This window comes from Antechinus flavipes, chromosome 1 (assembly GCF_016432865.1).
Source record: "Antechinus flavipes isolate AdamAnt ecotype Samford, QLD, Australia chromosome 1, AdamAnt_v2, whole genome shotgun sequence".
NCBI lineage: Eukaryota > Metazoa > Chordata > Mammalia > Dasyuromorphia > Dasyuridae > Antechinus > Antechinus flavipes.
The window spans coordinates 263,413,954-263,435,571 of NC_067398.1; the positions used below are offsets into that span (position 1 = coordinate 263,413,954).

At 38.0% G+C, this 21,618-nt stretch overlaps 1 protein-coding gene across 3 annotated transcripts; it reads right to left on the reverse strand.

Annotated features, from left to right (window-relative positions):
* Positions 1 to 529: 529 nt before the first annotated feature.
* LDAF1 (lipid droplet assembly factor 1) lies at positions 530 to 20,999 on the reverse strand. Of its 3 annotated transcripts, none has more exons than XM_052001356.1 (5): positions 20,905 to 20,999; positions 12,453 to 12,637; positions 9,116 to 9,284; positions 6,573 to 6,711; positions 530 to 1,427 (listed from the first exon to the last, which is right to left on the reverse strand). In XM_052001356.1, the coding sequence occupies exons 2-5, from the start codon at positions 12,546 to 12,548 to the stop codon at positions 1,349 to 1,351; spliced, it is 483 nt and encodes a 160-aa protein (XP_051857316.1). In that variant the 5' UTR covers positions 12,549 to 12,637; positions 20,905 to 20,999; the 3' UTR covers positions 530 to 1,348. The 3 variants fall into 3 exon arrangements, with proteins under 3 accessions (XP_051857316.1, XP_051857309.1, XP_051857301.1); XM_052001349.1 differs by lacking the exon at positions 20,905 to 20,999 and adding an exon at positions 14,490 to 14,983; XM_052001341.1 differs by lacking the exons at positions 530 to 1,427; positions 6,573 to 6,711; positions 9,116 to 9,284 and adding an exon at positions 14,490 to 15,011 and having other exon boundaries at positions 12,544 to 12,637; positions 20,905 to 20,985.
* Positions 21,000 to 21,618: the final 619 nt, after the last annotated feature.

The following is a 21,618-nucleotide window of genomic DNA, read 5'->3' on the forward strand; positions in this document are numbered from 1 at the left end:
TTTAAACATCTTTAAAAACATTCTGTGCATAGTATTTTCACCTTTTTATTGTTTGTTTACTTGGGTTTTTTTCCCTTATGATCTGATTTTTCCTGCACAGCATGATGAATATGGAAATATGTTTAGAAGAACTGAAAATGCTTACCCTATTTATGGATTGTTTAGGGGAGGGGGCAAGGTGAGAAAGAGGGAGGAAAATTTGGAACACAAGGTTTTGCAAAGGTGAAAGTTGAAAACTAAATTTGCATATATTTGGAAAAATAAAATACTATTAAAATGTAAAAAAAAAATCTATAGGTTTCACTAGACTACTAAATGGATCCATTTCAAAAAAAAAGTCTAGAACTCCTGAATTACAGTAAAGTGGAGAAAGAAAAGCTGGAGCTCATGAAGTGACTTCAATATTATTAAATTAATTAAAGTAGTGTAACCAATAAAGACTGATCAACTTTTCTGAAATGCAGACTATTTAATTCTATGGAGACACTGGCTAGTACCCAAGCTACTAAGAAAAGATTAAAAGTCAAAGTAAATAAATAGAATTTAGTTTAATAAAGTAACATGGCAAATAATGCATCACCACAGGAACAGAAGTGCTAACATAAGTCCTTTTACATATATTTTCCAGGAAACAGACGAATAGAGCAAACTCTTTAAACAATATCCCACCCAAATTAATGCACAAATACTTTTTTTAAACCATTAAAAAAGATTAACAGTACACATTTGGAGTGTATTCCTTACAGTCAAATATCTTTAACAATAAATTCCAATAAGAGAATTTCAGTCTTGAACAAGTGGCTGCTAAAGTACCTCCATATTATTATTGTGATAAAAACAATTAAGGCTTAAAGTGTTTTTCTCTTCATTACCAGACTCCAAATGGAAGAAGACACAATAAGTAGCCAATATGTTTTGAATAAAGTCCCACATCTTTACAAGTCGAGCCCCTAGGAAGATGTCTTAAGGCTTAGATTTGGGATTTTTCAAAATACTAGCAGCCTCCCTGTTTGGGAGAAGATTTTTTTTTTTTTTACTTTGGAAGAAGGATGGGGAAAAGGAGGGAATTGTGTCATTTTCAAGACTTGCTGGTACTGCTCTTGTGGATATGGCCCCTTGATAAAGCCTTCCTGACTGTAGCTGTGTCAACAACATGAAGGGACCGTGTGAATCTGCCAGCATCCTGTTGTCCCAGAGATCCTTCAACAATCAACCTGAAAATACTAAAGAATATTTCTATGGTGGTGATCACCTACTAATCCTATTAGTCCTGCACCCTGAAAAAAGCCATAATCCAATGTCGTAAACACAATATGACCCCTAAAGCCTTTAAAATAAAGTCTTGGTTTCAGTCATGTCTTGTAGAGTCAGGATTTTGGACGGTCACTGGGCACTTGTTTCCAAGGATTTGCTGATGCTTTAGCGTGCTGCAAAATAAGAAGTGAAGAGTCAGTCCTAAGACTTTGTTAGTGTGTACAGAACTACTTATCTCTCTTTACCATTCCTTGTTACCACACACCTGTTGGGCTCATTTTACAGGTAGCTAAGTGGCACAATAATCCTAGCATTAGATCTGGAGTCAATTAGACCCGAGTTCAAATTCAACCTCAGAAACTCAATTGCTGGGTGATTCTAAACAGTCACTTAAGCACCGCCTGCCTCAATTTTCCTCATCTATAAAATGAGAATAATTATAGTACCTACCTCCCAGGATTGTTGTAAGACCAAATGAGATAATATTTAAAAATACTTTGCAAATCTTTAAGTACTATATAAATATTAACCATTATGATTATGATTATAATTACTATTATTACAGATGAGAAAATAAAGAGCCTAGGGTAGATCAAATGAACTGCTTAAATGAATGAATTAGTGTTAGGGACAAGTGTAGAGATTAGTGTTCCTAGTTCTTCAGTATGGAGTTATTTAGTCTTTTATTATTTATTTAGTCTTTGTATCTTGCCATTCTGACTGATAGAAAAATAACTATAACAAGGTTACATGAATACAAGGTTACATATTTTATTCCTATAGTATCATCACTATTTTAAAGATATAATGTTTCTCTTTTATATAGATATAATCATATCTCAATTATTCTACATAGATATAAAGGTAAACTTTTAATGAATTATTGAAGTAGTATAGTAGGGCAGCTAGGTGGTATAGTGTCACCTTGAGTCAGGAAGAGTTATTTTCCTGAGTTCAAATTTGACCTCAGACACTTACTAGCTAACTGATTGTGGCAAATCATCTAACTTGTCTACCTCATTTCTCCACCTGTGAAATGGGAATAATAATAGCACCTACTTCCCAAGGTGGTTGTGAGGATAAAATGATATGATTACAAATTGCTTAGTATAGTGCCTGGCACACAGTAAGCAATATAAAAATGTTAGCTATTATTACCATTGTTATAATATAGATTAAGCCAAGTATTGTGCTAAGCACTAGATTATTCAGTGGTGGCAAGCTGCTTGTTACAAAGATATTACTATAAAATGCATTCTAGCTTATGAGTGAAGTACTCCTAAATTTGTATAATAGTTCAACCCCCAAAATTTAAGCCTCAAATGATGGTATTTTGGCCTAATGTAGTTAGATTGGAGAACAGAAAATTGGGCAGTATTTCTATAGCACTCCATGAATCTCTTCCATATCTAACAATAGTATACTTGCCCCACAAACCTCAAAGACCATATATCTGGCTGAAAGAAACCAGTGCAATCTCACCTCCAATTTCACAGACTTGCTACAGAGCAACAAGTGATAGAGAATGGAGGTGATGAAGACAGAGGGGATCTTAAAATTTCTTTACTTTTTCATTGTCTGCTGGTGAGTAAGACTTCCCTAAGAGTAGGTGAATAAGAAATCTCCTTATTAGTAGTAAGTTCATTTCAAATCATTATAAGGACGTGACTTTCCCCATATGAACCTAATTCCCATGTAAACCATGAGAATTCAATTGAGGAAAGATGTGACTCCTCCTGTGAGGACTTGACTACTCTCTCACCCCAAAAGCATATATTTTAACTCCTTCTCCTATGAAAACCTGACCGTTCCTTGACCCATAAGAACATATATTTCAACTCTTTCCTTTTTAATTATAAGACAGGCATGTACCACCGATGTTTTAGCTCCAATTATATGATTCCAGGAACTCGCCACTCCTTGGAACTGTTGCTGTTGATAAGGACTGGCCTCCTTATCAATGCAACATTTGATTATAACCACCTGGAGCCCTAGTTGGTGCGTCCTTGTCTTAGATGAGGTCTTCATTTGGCCCAAAGCCTTCTTTGTTTGGACCCCTATAAAGAGTGGGCAAAGCATTCTCCACTTTGAAGCCTCACCTATGGAGATGACGATCTGCCTAGGACTTTCCCGATCGAGACTCACAGGCTGAAATATTGGGGCCTTCCCAGCCGTCCAATTAGAGTTGAAGCTCCCTCGATCGTACTGAGTAATGTATTCTCTCTCTTTCTCTGCTATCCTAATCATAATCCTTATTATTCTTTGCCTCTTGTGTATTATTTGCTGTATGTGTTGTTATTGCAAGCATTCTATCCCGTGCATTGTATAATTAAATTTTACCTTTACTTTAACTGAGCCTGAAAGCATCATTTATAAAAGCGGATTCGAACTTCTCTTAAAAATCATATAACATTAATAGAACAGTAGTTGTTGTCAGAACTCTCCAAGACTAGAATCTGGTGGGAGAAGTGAAGGAAGATGACCTGAGCAATGAAGGTGGGTAGGAGAGGAAGGCTTTTGCCCCTTTTTTTTACTTTTTTTTTTCAATTAACAAGCATTGATTTTCTTTCCCTCCCATCTTTTACCTTCTTTGCCTCCCCAAATAAAAGAAAACAAAACAGAACAAAAATGTAAACTTTCTATTTGAGCTGGGAATTAATCATTTTAAATTTTCTTCAACAGTCCTATGTATTTGTAGGTAATAAAAATAATATTTCTAATTTACAGAATAAGAAACTGAGGGTCTAGAGAGGTTGTGATTTGTCTATAATTACACAGTGGTTTTGAACCACTTTCTTATTTCTGATGCTCTTTGAACTTCTTCACTAAGCTGCGCCATTATCCTGGGACATAAAATGATTGTTATGTGTGTATACAAATATGTTTTACGTGTGCATATATACATATGTAATTCATATGTACATACAGGTAAACATACCTCTTTTTATTGTGTTCTGCTTTATTGCATTTTACAGATAATGCATTTTTTGTAAATTGAAGGTTTGTCAACCCTACAAAGAGTATATCTATCAGCACCATTTTTCCAATGTCATGTATTTATATAGGGCTTGGTAATTCTTACAATATTTAAAGTTTTTTTTTTTTTACCATTATGATTACTATATTTGTTATGGTGATCTGTGATCACTGATGTTACTATTGTAATTGTTTGGGGGTACCATGAACCATTAACTGTATAAAATGGCTAACTTGATAAATGTGTGTTCTGTCTGCTTCACTGACTCAGTATTCCCCTTTCTCCTGTTTCCTCAGGCCTCCCTATTCCCTAAGACATAACAGTATTGAAATTAGACCAATCAAAAACCAATAATGGCTTTTAAATTTTCAAAGGAAAGGGTCGATCAATGCAGCAAACTTCTTTGTTGCCTTATTTTAAGAAATAGCCAAATTCACCTCACCCTTCATTTGATCAGTCAGCAGTCATCAACATCAAGGTAAGACCTTCTGCCAGCAAAAAGATCACAACCCACTGAAGGCTGAGATGATGGTTAGCTTTTTTTTAAGAAATAAAGTATTTTTTTAAATTAAGGTATATACATTGTTTTTTAGACATAGTACTATTATGTACTTAGTATATTATAAACATCACTTTTACATGTACCAGAAAACCAAAAAATGCAAAAAATGCTTTATTGTGTTGGTCTAGAACCAAATCCATAAATATATCAAAGATATGCTGGTTATAGAGAACTGCCTAATGAAGGCTCAGTCCTTGACAAGGAATAGAAGGGGGTTTTATCTCTACTTTGGAGCCCACCTAGGTATTCTATGACTGTTTTTGGTTCGTCAATCATGTTGTAAAGAAATGTTCTTTTGATTGGCTGCTGAACCAGCACTGGGCATGCATTCAAAAGGTACCAGCTTGTAAGGGGAGGTCACATACTCCTTTAAGTCCTGCTATTGAGGGAGGATGCAAACTGCTACAGCACTAGAGTCTAGCAGTTCCTAGTAAAAATACGGTTATAAAGCCAATTAGGTGCCCATACTATGTACCAATATGTGGGGGCTGGGGAGGCGGTATTGGATGGGGGAGGGAAAATGGAATTGGACTGGAAGCAAAAGATGTCAAAACTTTCCAGATCCAAGAGGGGCCTCTTCATTTTCAGCCTGAGTGAAATGTCAATACCCAGATTCAAGGGGAATGTAGAGGGAAGGCACTAATCAACTAAAGTAAATTACTTTTTTTGTGCATAGCAACAGAGATTGCTATACATATATTTGGGTGGGGAGAAGATATTATGGCAGAGTCCTCCTGCTTCCAAGTGCCTGTCTTCCCACCCAGGCCAACATGTAGCCTTAAGTGAACTTGAAGACCCGCTCTGAGGACAGCTAGATGGTACAACTGAATGCCAGGCCTGGAATCAAGGAGCCTTGAGTGGATAGAGCACTAGCCCTGAAGTCAAGAGGACCTGAGTTCAAATCTGACCTCAGACACTTAACCCTTCCTAGCTGTGTGACCCTGGGCAAGTCACTTTACCCCAACTGCTTCAGCTAAGGGAAGAAAAAAAAAAAGGAGACCTGAGATCCAATTTAGTCTCAGGGATTGACTTGCTATGTTACCTGAACAAGTAACAACTGCTGCCTGACTCAGTTTCCTCATGCCTTCCGTATTCACCTCTGTCCCTTGGAATCTCTGCTTTCCTTCAGCATTTAAATCAAATGCCATCTCCTACCCTGAGGTAGATTTTCCTGATCTCCCCACAACCCTAGCTGCTAGTGCCTCCTCCATGAAAAGTTCCTTTTTATTTATTTCATAAATTTTTATATGAGCACATTTCCCTAATCTCCCAAGGCAGAAAATTTCAATTATCTTCATATTCCCATTGCCTAATACAGAATGCAGAACATAACAGGTACCTAATAAATGACTGTTTAGACTAATTGTAAAACTAATGGGTCCTATATTCAGAGTTAGAATGGGCCTTAGGAAGAATTCTTTTACATGGTCCATCCATATAAGCATAGAAGTGATCCAACTAATATTATAACTACTCCTGAGCTTGATACATGGCAAAAGATGGGAATTCTTAACCATTTTTGTATCATGGATCCCTTGGGAAGTTTAAGGAAGCCAATGAACCCCTTCTCAGAATAATGTTTCTCAATATATAAAATAAAATACACAAAATCCCAAAGGAAACCAATTATTTTAAAATCCAGTCATCCAATTTTTTTTTCTTAAAACTTCACAGACATAAGGTTAAGCACTCCTGATCTGAAAAGTAATCACAAGTTGTTATACATATTTTTAGAAAAATCTTCAAATAAAGAAGTTACATTCTTATGTTAATATTTACCTGAAAGAGAACCAATAGTTGGTGAGGCTTGAGAGCACCACGTAGCACACACTGAGTGTTCCAGATATGGCCAGGGACACAAAACCTAAGCCACATAGTACACAAAGCAAGGTGAGGCCGCCCACAGATATAACGAATCCTGGAAAGAGAGGAGAATACCCATTATAAAAGGACCCAGGAGAGCACAAGGACTGAGTTTGGAGCTAATGGTACCATGTTGTGATTCCTATGTTTTGATGGTGACTGCACCTGAGTTAGAGGCAGAGATCTGTAAAGAGTTCTCTTCTGCCCCAAGGGCAAAGATGAGGAGGGGAGGGAGGAAGAGGAAGGAAGGATAGAAAGAGTATAGACATGGAGATCTTATGTTTTCAGAGTACTTGTCATCTGAAAAGTCTAAGTACTTTCCAGAGAAAAATAAAGGAAAAAAATATGACAGAGATAAAATCCTCTCTTCAAAGAACTAGTTAAGGATTCCATTATGACAAATAATTTCTAATATGCATTAAGAATTGTATGTGGGGAAGATAAAAAATAAAAGGGTATTCTGACTTTAACCAGAAATACTTGGTCTAAAAGATTTTATTAGAATAGACATAATATTGCATATAATAGTGCTCAATAAATGCTATTCAACTGAGTAACCTTAGGAAAGACATTTAAGCTTGGGGACTCAGTTCCTCTTTTGTAAAAGTGTGGGTGTTGGGCTAGACTTCCCTGGCTTCCTTTAAGTTTCAACTAAAATTCCATCTTTTACAGGAACTCTTTCCCATACCTTCTTTGGGGGTGAAGAATAATAGGGGTTAGGTGACTAGTCCAAGGTCACACAGCTAGTAAGTATCTGAGGCTGGATTTGAACTCAGGTCCTTCTGACTGCAGGGACAGTGCTCTATTCACTGTGCCACCTGTCTCCCATTCCCTCTTCATTCTAGTGCCCTCCTTTTATTAATTATTTCCTGCTTATCCTGAATATAGTTTGCTTTGTATATCTTTGATGGGAACAGTCTCACCTATTAGATAGTAAGTTCCTGGAGGGCAAAAACTGTCTTTTGTCTGTTTTTGCATCCCCCACATTTAGCACAATGCCTGGAACAGAGTAGGTACTTCTTGTTTTGTTTGGTTTCAGAAGAAGACCATGACATCAGACAAATGATGCTATGGCTTGCAAGTGAGTTAGATTTAAGTGAGGAAGGCCTGTGCAAGGTCATCTGCTTCACTTTCCCCTCCACAGCAATCTAGGTCTAGTGACTAGATATGGATCGAGACAATTGAAAATGGCCCTAGATGCAATGGGAGATCTTGGCCAACTGGAAACGTCCCTGGATGCAATGGAAGATCTTGGCCTTTTCAACCTAAGATCTTCAACAGGTCTCAGTATGGACTGAAGCTGCATTCATTCAGTGATTAAGGCTAAGTAGCAATTGAGGCAAAGATTCTAGCTCTATACTTCCTTCTTGGCATTTAAAGATCTGGAACAATGAGAAAAGGGGTAGAAGGAAAATATGGTTACAGGGATGAGGCATAAACATAAAGAAGTGGAAGGCTGCTTCAGCATGGAGCTATTCTATGTTTTTCATTTTGGATAATAAAGGTCTGAGAATTAAACACAGTGAATGACCATTCAGCTATTGTAAGCTATTAGTTAGACCTCCTTGCCATCTAAAACCAAACTGTCTTTTTACTGTGGGCAGACTGAATTTATTTGGTGATTTGTAAGGGTTCTTCTAATGCTACATTTAAGATCCTATGGACTATTTGGAACTACGCTCAAAAAGTTATCAAACTGTGCATACCCTTTGATCCAGCAGTGTTTCTACTGAGCTTATACCTCAAAGAGATACTAAAGAAGGGAAAGGGACCTGTATGTGCCAAAATGTTTGTGGCAGCCCTGTTTGTAGTGGCCAGAAACTGGAAAATGAATAGATGCCCATCAATTGGAGAATGGTTGAGTAAATTGTGGTATATGAACCTTATGGAATATTATTGTTCTGTAAGGAATGACCCAGCAGGATGAATACAGAGAGGAATGAAAAGACTTACATGAACTGATGCTAAGTGAAATGAGCAGAACCACGAGTTCATTATATACCTCAACAATGATACCGTATGAGGATGTATTCTGATGGAAGTGGATCTCTTCGATAAAGAAAGCTAATTCAGTTTCAATTGATTAAAGATGGACAGAAGCAGCTACACCCAAAGAAAGAACACTGGGAAATGAATATAAACTGCTTGCATTTGTTTTTCTTCCCGGGTTATTTATACCTTCTGAATTCAATTCTCGCTGTGCAACAAGAAAACTATTCGGTTCTGCACACATATATTGTATCTAGGATATACTGTAACCTATTCAACATGTAAAGGACTGCTTGCCATCTGGGGGAGGGGGTGGAGGGAAGGAGGGGAAAAAGCGGAACAGAAGTGAATGCAAGGGATAATGCTGTAAAAAATTACCCTGGCATGGGTTCTATCAATACAAAGTTATTAAAAAAAAAAAAAAAGATCCTATGGACTAATCCATTTTATGAAGAGAAAATATGAAATACCTTCCACTAATATAACTCCAACACAGGCTGCCAGAGACATCAAGACCACAAGCAGCAGGAAGAATCCAACAGGAATGGAAGATACCATAATAAACATCAGCAAGGTTAAGGCAACAAAGGGATGTTTATCTAGGTATTGACCAACTGGAGAGTTCATAAAGGCAATCACCTGTGAACAAAGGGGACAAAGAGTTACTACATAGGTCAGGCAGCATTGTAACCACTTTGGGGAGACAGCACCTGAAGAACTTTTTCTCTTAGTCCTGACATGACTTTACTCTAGGTCAAATAATCAAAGAGGTTTGGATAGTCAATCTAATTTTGATAGTGAAATGTCCTGATGGATGTGACAAAGCCATAGAGATAATCTAAAATTTAGGCCAATGAAAGGGTCTGGGATTTTCTGAAGTAGTTTAGTGTAATCTGAACCTAGTTTTTGTCTCCTTAAATTGAAATGTGAGCATCTTGAGAATAGGGTTTGTTTCATTTTTCAACTTTCATCCTCCGCTTAGCCCAGTGCTTGACACATAAGAGCTTAAATGCCTTTTCATTCATCCATTTATTCATTAATCATTTAATACAACTTGACATAGATGGTCTCTGAGGTCCCTTTTCAACTAAGCAATGACGTGATTCAGCTCTGAAGGGTTTTCCTTTCCATATAGTGCCAAACTTGCAATTTGGTAGCCTATCTTGAAATACAGTTAAGTCCTCTGAAGCTATGACAAAAATCAAATTCAAGGAAAGATTGATTAAATATATGGTAAAACCCGGGAAATTTCTGAGGTTGCCTTTCCTCTCTAACCCTACTCCTTTAGACATTTAAATCTGACTGCAGCATCTTACTTTAATATTCCATTTCTGGACAGTGCCCCATGCTCCAATTTTTTCTCAACTCCCTCCCCTTTGTTAAAACTTCTCTTATAGTTCCTAGGACCCTTCAGAGTGATAACTAGCTATTATGATACTCCTACCTTTTATAGGAAACTTTCCTAGTCTCCTCCCATTTTCCCCACAGTTAATGCTCCTTCAGAGATAATCTTCTAATCTATTTTCTATATATCTTGCCTGTACATAGAGTCGTGGGTTTTGTTTTGTTTTTTTTTGTCTTCTCTATTGTATGTGAACTTCCTGAGGACAAGAACTATGCTTTTGCCTTGTTTAATATATCCAAAGCCACACAGTGAAATGTTCCTTACATAACAATAAAGGTTTATTAACTGATTTGTTCAGTGCTTTTTCAAAGTGTCCAACACTTGATGACACAATCTGGGTTTTTTCTTGCAAAGAGTGGTTTGCTATTTCATCCCCAATTCATTTTACAGATGAAAAAACTGAGGCAAACATGGCCAAGTGGCTTGTCCAGTATCACACAGCTGGTGTTTGAAGCCAAATTTAAACTCAGGAAGACAAATCTTCATGACTCCAGGAACCACACTTTAGGAGAAAAGAAGTCATTCTTTGTCTCAATTTCTACCTAGTTTTAATGACTAAATGTGTGCGGCTTCAGTCAAATTGAGACCCGTTAAAGATTTTAGTTTAAAAAGGCCAAGGTTACCCTCTGTACCCAGGACTATCTCCTGAACTAAATTTGGCCAAGGGACCCAAGTGGCTCTGGAAGGGAAAGTGAGGCAAGTGACCTTACCCAACCTCCCTTCAATCCAGTTCACTTGTATGTCATGGTATCTCCTTCCTGATATCATGGTCCTTTTCAAGAACAAAGGACAAACAACAATAACTTTCTGCCCATTGAATTAACTACAGTCTGGCATATAAAAGGTAACTGTTCTAGCTAGAACTGCTATGTTTCTGTGGGGATCTGCTAGAAACACAGCATTAAAACAAGAGTAAATCTGATGGACATTTCAAGTATAGAAAAAGTAGGTGGAGAAGATTGTGGGGGAGGAGCAGGCTTTCTGGCAACTTTCAAAAATTACACCATATAACGAACTTCACCTACATGTGTGGTCGATCTTGCTTACTATAGTAATCCAGCTCACAGAGGAAGGGGGATTTCTGTAATTCTTCTTAGATCGACCACATTTGCTTAGAAATCTCTCCTTGTATCCCCGAATTTAATTTTGGTTCAAGAGCCTCAATAGTCAAGATAATCAGAGAGTAGAGAAGGATCTTTTTACACGAAGTAGTTAATAGGTCTGCAAAAGCTCATTGGCCAGGTGAGAGTCCCAGATTTTGGACTTGGTTGTGTCTACTTCCAAATACCTTTAAAGTACTTTTCTAGGATAACACCTTTGAAGAGGCCATTCCCTAAATCAGGACCAGCAGGAAAATAGTGGCAAGTAGTGTTGCTTAAATTATTTAAAGGTGGAGGTCACACTGAAACCAGGCAGTCTGCATTGTGGTCAATGACAAAAATAGAAATATATAAAACTCAGGATTTGAGCATCTATTAACTGATGACTTGTCAAACTATTAAGCAAATATCTCAGGGGTACTTGGGGGTGAGATGGGGTGAGAGAATGATTAAGAAACCAGGATGATTAATAAACCATCTAACATATCCTCTATATTTTCCAAGCTAATATATGTCAACTGTTGTGTAAAACAATAGGGATTATAAAGATGCAAATGAGGTGAAATCTGTTATCTTTTCCACAGTTCAGAGAGCTTTACAAAAACCTAAAAACTATCCTTGGAAGGGAAATTGTTTCTAGATGTTTAGGAATCAGGCCTTACTTGTGTATCAGGATTTTGTTACTCTCCAGTCTGGATCAGACCCTTTCTGGGTTCTAAGATCAACTTTCTATTCATTACACTGTTTCCATTGTCTCTACCTTAAATTGATAGAGAACAGTGAACAGATATTAAATCAGACTAAAGTTTCTAATAGCTCTGGCCCTTTTTTGAAAAGTCTTCACAAAGACCTACCCTATAATATAAGAAAAAATTTACAAATCATATAGTTTAAGGAAAGAAAAGTAGATTTGAAATAAGAGAACTTGAATTCAAATCTGATCCTAAATATGTTACTTCTCTGAGACTAAATTTCTTCACTTGTAAAGTGATGGGGTTGGATTAGCTCAGTGGTTCCCATTTAGCAGTTTGCAAACTCATTGCTTGTTTGAGTCTATGGTCCAACAGATTCATACTAAAATTTTTTCAATATCTCCTAAGGCAGTAAATAACTAAAGAGTAGCATATTAAATTACCCTGGGGAAGTTTATAACACATTTTTATTGTTGCTGAAATAACAAAGAACAAAAAATCAGAACTAGTATTTTAAATGATTTATAAAGGTTCCTTCCAGCTCTAAAACCCATGATAAATAAAGAGTTATATTCTGGCACTGGGCAGCCAACAGATGAATCATACTCACCTTAGAGTTGCTCTGGATGGAATTGATCAATGAAACTAGCTTCCTCTGCAGCTCCTGCAAATCTTTGGATGTACTGGAGGTCTCCATTTTCACCATCCTGCTTTCTTCTCTGTTCAAGCTTTCTCACCGAGGTGGTAAACAGAATAAACCAACTCTGTATTTCACATGTCTCTGTTTACTTCTTGCTGTAAGGGAAGAAAGATAAGTCTTAATTAAGGGCCTGCAACAAATGAAATCAAAGTACTATAGCTACTGAGCATAATTTCTAAAATCCTGCTTTCCTCCATCAAAGATCTGACAATTTCCATTGATGCTGATCTTACCCTTTCTAGTCTTTCCCCATTATTTATTATACATACCACGAATTTGAATACTAGATTCATATTGTCCTGAATTTTAATTACTTTATGCACCCAATTTCTTCAAAGTCTCTAAAAACTGACTGTACCCACAGCACTATGCTAACCTTATAGTAGCTACAATACATTTCCATTAAGAATGAAATGGACTTCAAACATAAATGGTATAAAGGTTAACTGAGCCTACAACCATGGTCATCTTCTTTCTCTCCTATCTCCAAGTGACCCATTTGGTTTGTAATATCAACCTGAAAAGGATCTTATCTCAAGTCCTGTTGTATTGGAGCAGTTCCCAAGCTTATTCAAGATTTATCATCTTTTATATCAAAAGACCAAATTTGGTAGCGGTTGCATCTAACATTACAAAGTAAATAAGTTTCTAAGAGATACTGATCAACAAGTGTTTACTGAATTCCTGTCATATAAACTGTATTTTTTTATAAATCAAATAATACTCCATATGTAATAGGAACATTAGGTACAGTAATGTTATAATAAAGCAAAAAATCATTTTATTAAGCAAACATTCTTTTCTTATGCATCAAGTCTAGATTTTCAACTGAGGTCTGCTTAAAACAATTTCCCAGCAATAAATAGTTCCAGGTTTCGGGACATTGTGTTGATTGTTTATTTCATTTCTGTTCTAGGCAGCTTTGTCCTCCCCAGACCACTTATTTAGGATTTGAGAAACTGTAAAGATTATACCAACAAAGCTTTCCTCTCTCCATCTGTCATCAAGTCCTTATTTGTATCAAGATCAACCCTTGTTTCTAGAGTTTGTTACCGCTCAGCTTTGGTATAAATACTGTATAAATATACAGTGATTTTTAACCTTCTTTTTGGTGTCAAAGACCCCTTTGGAAATCTAACAAAGCTTGTGGACCCCTTCTCAGAAGAATGTCTTTAAATGCGTTAAGTACCTTACATAGGATTATAAAGGAAACTAATAATGCAATAGTTTCATATGTTTATATATTATAATTACAGATACTGTACTGCCACATGTTTATATGTGCACATATTACATACAAGTATATTTAAATATGTTTATATGTGCATATACATGAATGTCTAAAATTTCAAAACGCCAAGTTAAGAAGGCCTGGCTGGACCATTTCATGCAAAAAGAAGGAATAAATCCCAACAGCTCCCACAGACAACAACCTAACCACTGTAAGTTAAGAGTTCAGGGAGGGAAGCCAACATCTTACTCTCTTTCCTTCTTGAATCCCAAAGTCTATACTGCCTCAGTCTACCCTTCTCCGGGGGGCCAAACTGTCACCCCAACAACATTCTAATCTAGAGCTCAAAGCTGAGGCGGCTGAACTGGGACGGGGTGAGAATGGGAACTTTCCAATGAAGAAGAACCAGAGCCCCCTGTTATATACCTCTCTCTTCTTACAGCCTCAAATACTAATGTTTCCGCTTTCCCAAACCTCAGACCTAGCTCAGGGCCTCTAGGTTCCCAAAAAGCTCCGAAAGTTAGGGAGCAGGAAGATTCTAGGTTTCCCATCGCGCCACAAAGAGAGAGAAGGGATTTAGGGAAGGTGTGTTTTGTTTTGTTTTGTTTTGTTTTTGTTGGGGGGGAAGGGAGGGAAGAGGAAGGTGAGGAGTTGGAGACACCGAGTGCTTCCCAGTTCCTCGGGGTCCCCCCTTTCCCAGCTCCAGGGACTCTCACCTGCTCTAGACTTCCTCCGCAGCTCCAGCCGTCCCAGACCCCGCTGCCCACCCGCGTAGATCAGCGGAGCAGAGAAGCGAAGGCCCGCGGCCGCGCGCGGGCGGAGGCAGGAGACCGTAAAGGAAGTGGAGAAGACCGAGCCAAAGCAAATGCACGTAGGGGGCGGGAGCTTGGTGACAGTCGGCCTCAGCTTCTCTACGGTCCCTTCTCCGCCCAATCCGCCTCCTACAGCCAGCACCGCCCCTTCTCTCGCGGATCTCCCTTAGCCAGACGAAAGGAACTCCACCCGAGCCTAGGCGGCTGTCAGTTTGGAGTAGCAGTGGGCAGCTGGGGTCGGAGCGCAATGTTGTGACTGAGAACGCAAGCAGCCGACGATGTTTGGAAACAGCGAGAACAGGAGGATGCAGGACTGGAACTGTCCAGAGAGACAGCAGAGGATGAAGGCAGAGGATGCATGCGGGGGGTTTCCGCTTGGTCTTTATGCACGGGGCAGTCCCTTTCTGTCTCATCCCTGCTGGGCTTCTGTCGAGAAACGAGAGTACTAAAAAACTTCCTTACATCTTACGAATAGTACATCTTACCAATAGTACTTGTTTTCTTAAGAGAGGACGGAGGAGGAGTCCAAAGAAATTCATCTCTAAATGGGAGAATGTGAACCTTGATGCTCCTCCCAATATCGTGTGTGTGTGTGTGTGTGTGTGTGTGTGTGTGTGTGTGTGTGTGTGTGTGGTTTGCGCGCGCGCTCGCTCTGCCTAGTCAAAGTCAAGAAGCGATTATTAAAATTTGTTAAGCGCTTACACGGTGCCAGATACGGCTAAACTCTGGAGATACAAAGAAAGGTAAAAAGATAGGCCCTGCTTTCCAGGACTTACTGTATAACGGGGAAGATAAGTAGGTACAAACAAGATAAAGACAAAATAAATTGGAGATAATCTCAGAGAGAAGGCACTAAGATTAAGAAGGATTGGACAAGGCTTCTTAAAGAAAACGGGATTTTAGGTGAGTTGAAAGGAAGCCTAGAAAGCTAGGTAGTAGAAATGAGTAGGTGAACGTTCCAGTCAAGGGAGATGGTGAAAGCAGCTCGGTATGAAGACTGATCAGTTATTAAGCAACAACAGAGGCCAGTCTTACTGAATTACAGATACTTAAAAGTGCAGTAGCGTGTAAGAAGATTAAAAAGATTAAAAACGGGCCAAACCTGAAAGACAGCCTTTGGGTAGGGGATGGCTGTGACTTTGAAACTTTGAGAGTTCAATGTCTTGCCCCTGTTCCCAGAGAGCATCGATATGGGAGAGAGGATTTGAACCTTAGTCCAGTAGCCCATTATTTGACACTACTTCTCCAGGTCCTTAACTGCTTCCACTACATCTCCGGGCTTCTCCAGATATGAGCAGATGAGTTAAGTGTGATCTACTAAAAATTCATTCATGGATTGAACACTAATTTAAGAGTCAGATGATTTGAGCTCCACCACTTATTAACCATATGGCCTTATTTTACCTATCTCTTCTTAGAGCCTCAAATACCAATATTTCCTCTTTCTTAACCTCAGACCTAGCTCAGGGGACCTCTACTATTAACTGATATACCAGGAGAGTGGGATTAGTCACCATCTTTGAATATGGGATGTATGATCAGGGAGGGAGAACATATTAAGCAGAAAATGTAGTGAGACTACACACCTGTAAGATTGGCTAAGATGACAGGAAAAAATAATGATGACTGTTGGAGGGGATGCGGGAAAACTGGGACACTGGTGCATTGTTGGTGGAATTGTGAACGAATCCAACCATTTTGGAGAGCAATCTGGAATTATGCCCCAAAAGTTACCAAATTGTGCATACCCTTTGATCAGCAGTGTTTCTATTGGGCTTATATCCCAAAGAAATACTAAAAAAGGGAAAGGGACCTGTATGTGCCAAAATGTTTGGGGCAGCCCTGTTTGTAGTGGCTAGAAAATGGAAATTGAATGGATGCCCATCAATTGGAGAATGGCTGGGTAAATTGTGGTATATGAATGTTATGGAATATTATTGTTCTGTAAGAAATGACCAGCAGGATGAATACAGAGAGGGTTGGAGGGACTTACATGAACTGATGCTAAGTGAAATGAGCAGAACCAGGAGATCACTTTACACTTCGACAACGATATTGTATGAGGATGTATTCTGATGGAAGTGGATTTCTTTGACAAAGACTCAATTTCAATTGATAAATGATGGACAGAAGCAGCTACACCCAAAGAAAGAATACTGGGAAACGAATGTGAACTATTTGCATTTTTGTTTTTCTTCTCAGGTTATTTTTTACATTCTGAATCCAATTCTCCCTGTGCAACAAGAGAACTGTTGGGTTCTGCACACATATATTGTATCTAGGATATACTGCAACATATTTAACATATATAGGACGGCTTGCCATCTAGGGGAGGGGGTGGAGGGAGGGAGGGGAAAAATCGGAACAGAAGCGAGTGCAAGGGATAATGTTGTAAAAAAATTACCCTGGCATGGATTCTGTCAATATGAAGTTATTATAAAATAAAATTTAAAAAAAAAGAAAATGTAGTGAGAGTCCCTTACCCTCTCTGAATTTCAGTTTCTTCATCTCTGGAATAACATTTACAACTACCTCCCCCATACATATTGTCATGAGGACAATTGAGATTTTGAAGACAGAGTACCTTACAAACCTTATTTGATATTTGGTGGTAATAGAATTTAAGTTATCTTTAAGGGGAAACCATTCTTTGTTATAATTTTCCTTCCTTTGGTATTTCTGACTCTCCTGGACTTTGCCATTATAATCTTGACTTAGCTTTCTTACCCTGCAATTTTCTTCAGCCATTGGAGAGAACTGAGCTTCTTCTGATGGAGGGGGAGAAGGAATGTGAAATTTGAGAGAAAGATCTCCATCAAGGGTGGAGAATTAGACTAGGAGATACTTGTGAGAAGTAAGGAGGGGTGAAAATTCACACTCACCTTGGGCTTCAGGATAGGAAATAAAAGATTACCTTTGTAATTTCTAAACTTGCTTGCTAACCTAAACACCAATTCTTGCAAAAATGTATGATAAAATCTTTCCAGCATTCATCAGTGAATCAGTGAAGTTCTTGGTAATACATTTTGTTATAAGGGGATCCTTTTTTGGGAACCAGTTGGACAAGATGATTTCTGAGCTCCCTTTCAGACAGTGGTTTCAATGTTTAACAATTGGCTCTCCAAAAAAATTTTAAAATGGTTTGCAGGCCTCATTTTTAAGTTTAATTCTTGCATTAACATTTTTCTCCATTATTTTCTTAAGTTTTAAATCAACAAAACAAAATGATCCCTGATGTGTACCATTTGCTGATTTTTAAGGAGGTAAATGTTCACACTAGAATTTTAACAATTTGCTCTCATGTTGCTTTTGACTCCAGTACAACCGTATTTCCAGCTTTAGATGTATGATTTTGTGATATATAACATTAACAGTAAGTGTGGCCCCTACTTTTGTAATCAGTGTATCCAGGTCTTTAGGACACTCATAAGGCCTTTTCTGTTTTCACAAAAATTTAGGTAGGGAAGTCATATCTTAATCTTAGGTAAATCTTAATTCCCTCCTTTGGAGCTAACTCATTGTAACAAGATTAGACTTCAAAATCTTAGTACTTTATTTACAATACACTTGTTGAGTATGAGTCAACATTTAAGTGAGGCTGTGAGTAGATAAGATAATCATGTTGGTCCCAGTGTACTTTCTAGCTTACTTTCTAAAGTGGGGGAAGGGAGAGAAGCAAAACATCGAGGGGAAAAGGGGAAGAAGAGAAAGTACTGGTGATAGTGGCCAAATTTAGAAAATCAGAACCCTCTCCAAGAGGGACACAAAGCATGTCTGGCTTGTGCCTATTCCTAAAATGGAGACCCAACCTTCAAATTTCATAGCCCTTCTCCTCCTCCATCAGAAGAAGCTCTACTCTCTCCAATGGCTGAGGAAATAGATTTAGCCTGTCAGCTAAGGCATACTTCAACCTCATGGGGTATTCCCTTTTGCATTCTACTAGAGAACTTGTCCTTTCCATTATTAATTGCTAATTTCCTTGCTAACTGTATGCTCTCCCAATTCTATTTCCTATTTATCATTGCTGTTATCTTTTGTATCTCTTCATTTTGTTTGTCAACTCTTCTACATAAACTATCTTTTGCCAAAGAGAATTGGTATTGTGAATTGTTCACATGACTGAACCCCAACATTTGATGCCTACATCAATCTCAATATTTGGTGTTGAACCCTAAACATATTATTTGGGACTAGAAATTGCTCTCCTAAATCATATCACTATAACTTCCTAAGGCAGCCAGTTCCACTTTTGGATAGTCCTAATAGGAAACTCTTTCATACATTGAACCTTAACCTGCCTCTCTGCATTTCTCCCCCATTGTTCAAAGACTGCCCTGTGGGGCCAAACTCAGAAACTAATTTACTCTCTTCTATAGGGCCACTTTGAAACTCTTAATATTCATAACAACTGACACATATTACATTTGTATAATCATCTGTTAATCCCCACAATAACCCTGTGCAGCAAATTATATTATTTACCCAAGATAAAACTGCCTCTCTCCTACTCTTTCTCCTTTGATTATAGCTCTAATGCTCTCCTTTACCATTTCAAGTGTCTTATTTATACTATTGATGAAGTGCTGGGTCACTAGGTAGGGTTTATGAGAAATAATACTCTGAAACCCAAAAGGATACAATGAATGAACAGACTCAGGATAAGTGAAGCAGTTAAAACTTTTTAATACACTCCTGCAGGAGTTGGTGTGAAAACTCCATAGGAGTTACACACATAACTCACAGATATCAGAACCCACAATTATACCATGTAATCCTGCCCTAACCCTGCCTCCTCCTTCTTCCCAGAAGGAAGAGTAGAAGAGTTTCCAGTAGAGGAGACCTTTCCGAAATCTCACATGTTATTCTACTCCCACTACATACATTCCCTAATATGTTCTCATGTTCTCCTTCCCCATTATACCTCTCTTGTTCAAAGCTGATGACTAATCCCAGTTAATACATGTGAGTTAATTTGCATAAGACTCATTAAACATGCATGCTTGCAAAGAAGCTTGTGTCCTGTCATTGGCCCCAGCTGGTTTTAAGTCAGTTTTAGGCCTGAGTCCCCTTAACAGAAACTATGTTTAGTCAGTTCCTTGACTCACAATTTGATTTACCAGAGATATTTTAACAGGATGTTTTAATCCTTCCCTTCATCTTGACTTTGTGTTTGAATAAATTCTTTTGTGACTACAAGCACTATTACTAAACAAGATAGTATAAACCACAGATTTAACTCCCCCTCCAATTCCTTATTTTTATAGCCAAATCACAACATTTATGAAAATAGAACATTGTTCTCCCACCATTCCTTACAGATTGGCAGAGATTGCCTAAAGTACTGATAAAATTACTCCCCAAGGCAACACTGAAGGGAATCAGTTCAACCTTATAATCCCACCTTCTACCGAGGTCCTGGTCAACCCCACCTTGTTCTGTCCAATAGAAAATCCAAATTAAGTCAAACCCCTGAAGTTAAATTTACCCTCTTTGCCCTTGATCCACACAATCTTTGCTGAATCCCTTTTTTGGATTAGTCCCATGAATTTTGCCTTGTGGTCTCTTTCTCCTTCCCCTTCCCAATGCCTCAAGGTGTTTTTCTCCTTTTTATAGCTAATTAATTCTTTAGGGTGCTACATTCCCTCTATGGATTTAGCCTGCCAATCCCTCATGGCATATTCCTTTAATGGATTCTTCCAAACTCCTTTCTTTGATAACCCTCTTACTCTCCAAAATGTATTTCATATTGTATCTCTTCATTTTGTCTATAATCTCTTCTCCTAAATAAACTTACCTTTTGGCAAAGAGAATGGCCATTGTGAATTCTTATGTCACTGAATCCCAACATTTGGTGCCTATATCAATCTCATCATTTGGTGTTAAACCTCAAACTCCAAACAACAACATTATGGAAGTAAAACAGATGGTTGAGAAACTATTATTATAGATATTGGATTTATAAAGAGAGATGGGAGCTAAGTCCTTGAATGTATCCCCTCCACTTTTCCCTCCCACTACAAGAAAATAACTTGGAGTGTTGTCTCAGTAGTGAGATCAGTTTTAAGTTTTAGAATCCTTTGCTAAAATTTCATTGTTTCCAAATCATCCCATCCCCATCCACTGTCACCTCCAAACTTTTAAAACCAGGTTTGAGTTCAGCCTATTTAAATTAATGCTCATAATTCCCTAATCCCTTTGCTTTTCTTCTTTAAAAGACTTTTACTATGAATTTTATACACCACAACAAAGTTACCTAAAATAAGAAAGTAAAGTAAAACCAAGAAAATAATGTAAGAGAAGGGAGAGGTGTCTAACCCACCTTTCAATCCATTTGAGGAAAGCAAAGAATAGTAATATCTTCATTGTTGGTAATTCCTTTACAAAGTATGAACAGCTCTCTGAATGAGATTTAAGAGAACAATGTGATTGGTTGAGCTAACAAATTTCCCTTCTAAGGACTTTAGTGAGGCAATGGGATATTTAAGGAAGTTTATCAGTTCATGTTTGGGCATTTAGGTAATACAGTGAATAAAGTGCTGGCCCTGTAGTCAGAAGGACCTGAATTTAAATATGACCTCAAACATTTATTAGCTGTGTGACTCAGGGCAAGTCAGTTCACCCTGTTTAACTCTGTTTCTTGTCTGCAAAATGAACTGGAGAAGGAAATGGTAAACCACTTTAATATTCACCATGTAGTATATTATCTCCTAGAAAATCTCAAATGGATCATGAATATTTGAATACAACTGAAATGGGGTCATGAAGAGTTAGATATGACTGAACTCATCAATTCAAGTCACTGAGAGGGATTCCCTGCAGATGCTGGGAGAGGATTTCTCCCATTAGTTTGGTCATTTTCAAGGGAATCAAAGGCTCAAGAATATTTTGTGGGGAAGGATGCTGGGGTAGGAGAGAGAGGGATTTCTCTGTCATCTCCCTTCCTCCCCTTCCTTAATGATGGCATTTAGCAGCAATTTGTCTATAGGGAGAGACCTCATCAAACATTTCAAGAGTTTGTAAAATTAAATAGTTG